Below are 8,107 nucleotides of genomic sequence, written 5' to 3'. Positions count from 1 at the left end.
TATTATTATTATTATTTAACTTCATTGCTAATATTTACCAAGTGTGACAGTTATCCAGGACTGTATTACCTTAAAAATATAGTTATCCAACAACAACAAAATATTAAGATGTGAGCACTCAGTGTGGTTGAGTAGACATTTTTGCAGTCCTTACATTTAAACTTTTTAAAAACAGTAACATGTTTTCAAAACCTTTTTAATTTAATGCAAAACATATTTAATGAAATTTAAGGAAAATAAGATTTTGACAAGTGTTTTAAGTCGATTACTTTTATAATGGCTAGGTGCAAGTTCACACTAATTGACAACAGCATTTTTTTTTTTTTTTGCCTATACACCTCCTTGATACATTAACAAATTAACAAAAAATGTACCCATTACACATTAACAAAAATTGTATATCCTTAAATAACCTTGCTTTTACTAATACAGGCTCTTTGGATGGTTCAAAATGGAGTGCAAAGTGACTCCCTTTTCTGCAAAGTCTTTGATAAAATTAAATGAGCAGAAGCATATAAAAACTCTCATGTCTGTAATATTACTGGGCCAAATCAGCTCTTTTTTGAGGTCAGAACTGATACAATCTTTTGAAACTGTCCTAGAAAAGGTGGATGTCTATAAATGGCTTTAGTAAGCTGCCATCTATTTTGCACTTTTGGTCACTATGGAAAGTGTCTGAGGGCTTTTTCCCCTGAATTAAACTGAACTTCTTTGAATTGAACTTCCTAATGGTCATTAGTGAAGTCTGCAGACTTTACTCGTTTGAGCAAGGTTTTTTTTTTTTTTGCCGTTTATCACGTTGCAAGGTGGTGAGCCCTGGTGATTCATCTGGAAACTTGGGCTAATTTATGTACCACCTTCAGTTGTTCTTTCATACACAGTGACTTAATTCATGTAATATATTTTGTGTCTTTAGTTTGTTTGATCTTGATAAGGTCACACAGAACAGTACAGTACAGATATACTGTTTGTTTTTATTCTATAGTATACATTTATACATTGTATTTGCCATTGTGTATATATATATTCTCTAAAAGTTGGAACTGACCATTTATGAGAAGCAGCTAAAAGCCTATGATTTAATTATCATTTAATATTTAATATTATTGTCAAGGTACAACATATTGGCTGTCAAAGTACTGAAATCTAAATCCTAAGTACCTTAGAAATAGGTCTTATTGGTTGTCATTTTAAATGGTAAAATTTCCATTTATTTGCTAATATTGGCCTTTAGACTTGAGGGTGGGTGATGATTGTCCAGTGGTCATTTATGGAATTTGCATTTTGTAGGTGTGAGAGTGCGTGTTTGTGTACCTGTTCAAAGGAGTTGGAGGAGGTGACAGAGTAGGCCTGGTTTCCACTCACCCTCGTAGTAAATGGAATATTGAGGTGTAATAGATTAGACAAAAACAGTATTGCATTATGGGCAGACCAACAAGATACTCAAACAGCTAAAGAACAACCTTTGATATATATAAGACCTTTCTATTCACTTAGTGTCCATTTCAGTGTCTATTAAGGGCTCGAAATCAGATATTGCAACTAAAAGCAGCACTGAGAAATTTACACTATAATGAATGAGTGATAAAAGCGGGTTTTCATTTTCATTTCTCATCAAAGCTTTTTGACCCCTGTAAACACCATACCTAAATACAAGAAGGAAGTGTGAGAAATGAAGAAGCACAGAGTGTACTGCCACAGTTATGCTTGCACAAAAAAAAAAAAAAAAACCTAAATCTTTAAGTGTGGCTCAGCAACACTGCAATGAAGCCAACCCAAGGGTCTTTGCAGAAATGATGAGGAATAAACCCGCAACCGTGCAAAAGTTACCTTGTGGTCTATGGGGGATGTTCAAAAACAGCTGACTAGAAACTCTTTTGAGTCACGTTCATTTATGCAACATAATTATTATCTGTTAATAATTTAGTGAAAAACATAAGTTGTCCGTATGTTTAATGAAATACCTAATAATACAGCAAACAAAGGATAATTATTTAGATTTTGTTTTAAATAAATAGCTCTGGAAACTTTCAACCAAAAATCAGCATAATTTACTTGTGACAACCAACCCACTATAACATGGAAATATAAGTGGGAATGGAAACTCTTTTCTCAAAGAGTGTGAGACATCTTCTCTTAATTCACATTCAGTGTGAAATCAACATCAGTTTTCACAATTAAACGTTTTATTCACCATATTTATTAGGCATTATTGATATTTTACTCAGTCAATATGACCATTGATCCCATTAATATACAATTAGACTTTAAGGACAATAAATATTTTATTTAATCTACCCTCTCCTGATACAGAAGCATATTAGTGTTCATTCAATCTGAAACTCTTCTGCACAACTTTCCAAACTTAATGGCCACTGGCAACGGATACATTTAAAATCAAATATGATTTGACAATGGCAAGCGGACAGATTGCATTGGAATGAATGCATGAAGCGGTAAAGATCTCGGGGGGTTGATTATAGTCCAAAGACAGCTGACCTCTTCATCTGAACTCACAATTATGCCCTTCCTATGCATCACCTAGCTGTCCTATGATCAGTGGATCTTGAAGAGGCCAAAATAATTGCTGTGATAATTTTTGCTGAGCAGATGGGGGTGTGAGACATTGACAAACAGCCAGTCGGACTCCTTGAGATTCTGAAGAGAGCCAAGATGACTTCCCATCATCCACGGATGGTTACTTCCCAGCGTACAGAAGCCCTCTCTGTGATCTTCCATGATAATGCGGTTACGGCCGTTTCTCTGCAGGCCCATTTTGTGAGTGTGGAAGTCTCCGGACTTGCACGTGCGTGAAAGAAACTCCACGCGGGAGTACACAAAGTACAAACCGCTCTCGTTGACCTGAAGGCCGCCGTTGCTGTACATGACGCCTTCTGTAAAGGCATTGCCAAGTTTGGTTTCCCACTTCAGAGTTCCAGATGACGCTCTCTGGTCTGCACGGCCTGTTGTAGGAAAACGTTTTGGGTAAAATACTGTTTTGTATTTAAAAAATGGGTAAAACTTTATTTTGATAGTCCACTTTAGTTTGACATTCAACTAACTATAAGTAACTTTGCATCTACCAGTCAACTGAGTGAGACCAGTACAGTGGTTGTCCTTTTAAATGGTAAAATTTCCATTTATTTGCTAATATTGGCCTTTAGACTTGAGGGTGATGATTGTCCAGTGGTCATTTCAAGTGGTATTTGCATTTTGTGTGTGTGTGTGTGTGTGTGTGTGTGTGTGTGTGTGTGTGTGTGTGTGTGTGTGGGCATGTTTTTGTGACATATGAGGACACAAATGTGTATAATGACGTGTATGACATGGGTATTACAAGGAGAGGGTGAAATGTGTGTGTGTGTGTGTGTGTGTGTGTGTGTGTGTGTGTGTGTGTGTGTGTGTGTGTGTGTGTGTGTGTGTGTATAGACGGTTATGTAAGGGTTTGTGATTAGTAGAAGTTGACATGTAGTTGCAAAGTAATCCTAATGTAACAGTCTACTAAAACTCGAATGGCAGTTAGTTGACATGTAGTTGCAAAGTTTCTTAGTAGAATGTATAAAGAGGACTGTCAAAATTAAATGTAGCCAGAGGTTTGTGTTTGCTATGAGGACAAATGCATTTCCGAATCCAAATCGTACCTATTAAGTGTGCAGCAGATTTGAGTTTTTTCTTGTTCAGCTCAGCTGGATTCAGACCTGTGGAACAATAAAGTATGTCATCAGGTAATCACGTTCCGCAGAAAAGATTTAGCACAGGATGAAGCTCTGATAAATGCTAACTTGGTCATGCAACTCACCAACTTGTCTCTGTGGAGCGTCACTCTGCATTTGTGCGGGCCTTTCCTGCCATTGAAAATAAGGGTCACAAACTGCTCAATAGTGTCACAGATTATGCATTATTGTGCATTCAAGTCTTTTTGCATATAGATATGCCTAAAGTTAACTGGGTCTTGATTATGAGAAAAAGGAGCTGCTGTTAGGCTGCTGCTGCTAGAATGCTAGATGAAGTAGAGGATATCCTGTAGCCTTTGACCAGTGACCACAAGTTTTTTTTCTCTCTCTCTTTCTCTCTTGTAATTCTGTCCTACTCAGTCACGTAACCAAGTCAGAATGGAAACTGAAAAATTATACTCCCATGCACATCAAAGAGATTCAAATGACATAAACACACAATGGAGCGCTTGGCTGCTTTCCAGGTGTTGTGTGAATAATATTTATATAAAACAAAATAGGTGTGTCTGTATATATGAGCTAGTATACAGTGAAGTATTTGGACACTTTTAATGTTGAGTTTAATTAAAATGGCTAAATTCTGTTCACACACAGGTGTCTTGGAAACCAGGTGTAGTTTATCACATGAACTATGAAAATGATCCACTAACATCTGGTAACCAGAAAGTGTCCAAATACTGAAGATTTTTTTTTTTGAACTGTATATCTATTGTTTTACCAATTTTAAAACTTTGAGCTTCTGCTGTCTTTCTTCAAATTAAATGTCACTTTATTTCATAAATAATGTATTCATAGGTCATTTATATTCTAGGTCATGCATCGAAAAAACGTACTCATATAAACAGATTAAATAAATTATATATAAATATATAGCTCAGTAGCTCTTACCTGTGACAGGCGCTCTACTTCAGTTTGTAATCTCATGATCTGGCTGGCTCCCAGTCCGAGGGCTACAAAAACCAGCATGAGAATCAATGTCAGTACCCAGGCCACCCCAGCATTCATCGTTCCCCATCTCCTTCTCTTCATCTCCGTTCGGGCCGGGGGGAACGTCCAGCAGGGTACCATGGGTGGCTCTGTGCATCCGGCCACCTGCTGGTGGTAGTACTGATGTTGTCTAGGGTGACCTCTGCCAGGATCCACCATGAACACTGGCTGGGACGGCCGAGAAAAGTTACTGCTCATGTTTGCAGAGCTCAGAAGAGTGTGTGAAGGTGTGAGCAACAAGTGAGTATGTCTTGAAAAGGTCGTTGCTGAACATCAGTTTTTTAGAAAGGTCCTGTAGAGTGGTTTATACTTCCCACCCACCTACACACACACACACACACGCACACACACACACACGGTCTGTCTACCTCACTCACTCTCCGCCTCTGGTCCATTCCTTCAGACTGTCAAGCCCTCATGTAAAGGATAGATTATTAAGTTTTTAGACAACGCATCAGCATTTGCATGCATTTGTGGTGAACCAATCTGCAAAAGTCATATCTGAAAGGAATATGAATGTGACATCACGGACAGGAAACTATTCATCTTGAGTCTTCTGTGCACTTTCATGCAATAACTTCTCTCACAGTTATCAGTAACCTTTTCATTCCAAAATAAAAGATAAACCATTTAAGATTTACAGTTCACCCTGGAATGACAATTCTGTCATGTACATAAGTCCTTCAAAACTCAAACGATTTTATTTTATTTATTATTATTTTATTTTATTTTTTTCTGTGGAACACATTTTTTTTTTTCCTCACAAGATGCCAGTAAATAACTTGAGCTCATATGGTCAAAAAGGACAAAAAAAAGCTCATTAGTAACTGTATACTGCAAACCTTATGGAGATATAAAATAAATAACTTGATTATTCTCTGATAAATCTTCACCTTCATGATTTAATAACCACTGTGATTTGATCTAGGAAACAATGATTTGATTTATAAACAAATTAGTCTGATTCCATGAGGATCAGTAATTGAGTGGGTCGCAGAGTTTGTGCTCATGGAGTTTGAGGGCTGGGAGGAAAGACCCACCGACAACCTAACCACTGTTGATGCAACTTTTATGGTCTCTGGCAATTATATAGAGGAACTATATTGAAGTAAATAACTCCACCCAGCCCTGAATCTCCTGTGTTCCTGCTGGTTCTGTCCAGCCCTGAATCTCTTGTGTCCCTGCTGGTTCTGTCCAGCCCTGAATCTCCTGTGTTCCTGCTGGTTCTGTCCAGCCCTGAATCTCCTGTGTTCCTGCTGGTTCTGTCCAGCCCTGAATCTCCTGTGTTCCTGCTGGTTCTGTCCAGCCCTGAATCTCTTGTGTCCCTGCTGGTTCTGTCCAGCCCTGAATCTCCTGTGTTCCTGCTGGTTCTGTCCAGCCCTGAATCTCCTGTGTCCCTGCTGGTTCTGTCCAGCCCTGAATCTCTTGTGTCCCTACTGGTTCTGTCCAGCCCTCAATCTCTTGTGTCCCTGCTAGTTCTGTCCAGCCCTCAATCTCTTGTGTCCCTGCTAGTTCTGTCCGGCCCTGAATCTCCTGTGTCCCTGCTGGTTCTGTCCAGCCCTGAATCTCTTGTGTCCCTGCTGGTTCTGTCCAGCCCTGAATTTCCTGTGTTCCTGCTGGTTCTGTCCAGCTCTGAATCTGCTGTGTTCCTGCTGGTTCTGTCCAGCTCTGAATCTGCTGTGTTCCTGCTGGTTCTGTCCAGCCCTGAATCTCCTGTGTCCCTACTGGTTCCACCCAGCCCTGAATCAACTGTATCCCCACTGGTTCCATCCAGGCAAGCCTTCTGCCTCCCTCTCCCACCTTCTCTGACAGCCAGCCTTGCCTCCACCACTTAAGGTCACCGGCTCCACCCAGTATGAAGGATCTCCTGGCTCTGCCTTCATGCCCTGAACCCATCACTCCACTGCAGCATTTTGATCAGGTCACCTCGGCTCTTTTCTCCCTCGGCGCCACCAGAAACCATCCTCCTGACGGCTCCACCAGGGTTCCTCATCCCACCGGCTTTGCTTTGGTCAGACATTGTCCTGCCTGCACCTTAGGCTCAGTCTGACTCCACCTTCATCCTCAGTCCCACCGGCTCTGTCTCAGACTTCAGGCTTTCTGATTCCACCTCGGATGCTCGTCTCTGTGGTTCCACCTTGCAGCAGTATCGTGTAGGTTATTTGGCTTGTCAGCTCCACCTCCCCTGCAACTCTATATTCATCGGTCATTCCTTTGGTGTCATCTGCCCTCCCTTGACTCCCCCCTGAGGCTTTGTACTGGCTGGTCTCAGAACCACCATCTGGCTCCTCCTGCTCCTGCTCCTGGCTCTCCCATCCTCCACTCCACAATGAACTGTGTTGCCTGTTTCTGTTTGTTCCCACCCCTCTTCAGTTCCATTAATTATGTTAATTATTTAATTACTTCTCTTTGTTATTTAAGCCCAGTGTTCTCTGTGTTCATTGTTCGGTGTTGTCTATGTTTAAATGTGATTGTGTTCTCCCAATTTCCCTCTTGGATTTATTATTAAAGGGGTACTTCAGCGCTGGGAAGATGAATCTGTATTTAAACTGGGTCATTAATGTAGTAGAAATGTGAAAATATTTTTGAATTTGGTGCTTTCTAGAGTGAGAAAAGTATTTTTATCTCATTTGGATGAAAGACAACAATTCCCAGAATGATTCGCTGCCCTACGAGGCCACTCCCAAAGCCACCGCTACTGAATCACTGTGACGGGATCACTTACCAAGCTCATTTTCATAAAACCAGTTCGGTTAGAGAACAGACACTACAATTAAAAACTGAACGTGTCTGTTCAATGTAATGTGATTTAGCCGCTGAGGGAGTGTCACAGCACAAAAAGCAGGAGTCAGATTAACATTACATTCACTGTGATGAATGAGCTGAAGATGAGAGTCCGCGCTCGCGGCATATATTCACACCGTGCGTTCAGTCTGGCACGTTTTCAGTTCATGCCTTTGTAAGCTTAACTTACATAGGAATTCATTTGAGAAGTTGAAACATTCATATTGACAATATTTGCGTCATCTAATATACTCCAGGGTGTCTACTGATACAAAACCATATGCTAATCATTGAAGTAACCCTTTAAAGACTGTTTTTCCCCTTAATTCTCCTGCGTTGTGTGATTTGCACAACTAAACTACACTGTAACAAATTATTTAGAAAAAAAGTTACCTGGTTGCCTTAAAATTTTGAGTTCATTGAAAATAAAATGTTTGAGTTAATACAATGAACATTTTTTGAGATTCGACAACCTTTATTAAAATATTATTAAAAGATTTTGCAAGCATATTGGGTAATTGTGTGTGTTTTATTTCTGATGACGCAGTGAAACATGCCAAATAGTGCTATTTTCATGATTTATCAAATTTTTTCTGTGGTTCTGA

General features: G+C 39.8%; 1 protein-coding gene across 1 annotated transcript; it reads right to left on the bottom strand.

Moving 5' to 3' along the window:
- Window positions 1-2,247: 2,247 nt before the first annotated feature.
- faslg (Fas ligand (TNF superfamily, member 6)) lies at window positions 2,248-5,090 on the bottom strand. Its single transcript, XM_067418529.1, has 4 exons — window positions 4,620-5,090; window positions 3,797-3,842; window positions 3,639-3,695; window positions 2,248-2,963 (listed from the first exon to the last, which is right to left on the bottom strand). The coding sequence occupies exons 1-4, from the start codon at window positions 4,914-4,916 to the stop codon at window positions 2,557-2,559; spliced, it is 807 nt and encodes a 268-aa protein (XP_067274630.1). The 5' UTR covers window positions 4,917-5,090; the 3' UTR covers window positions 2,248-2,556.
- Between the last annotated feature and the right edge of the window lie 3,017 nt (window positions 5,091-8,107).

This window comes from Pseudorasbora parva, chromosome 15 (assembly GCF_024679245.1).
Source record: "Pseudorasbora parva isolate DD20220531a chromosome 15, ASM2467924v1, whole genome shotgun sequence".
Lineage (NCBI taxonomy): Eukaryota > Metazoa > Chordata > Actinopteri > Cypriniformes > Gobionidae > Pseudorasbora > Pseudorasbora parva.
This window is presented reverse-complemented; position numbering and strand designations above follow the sequence as displayed.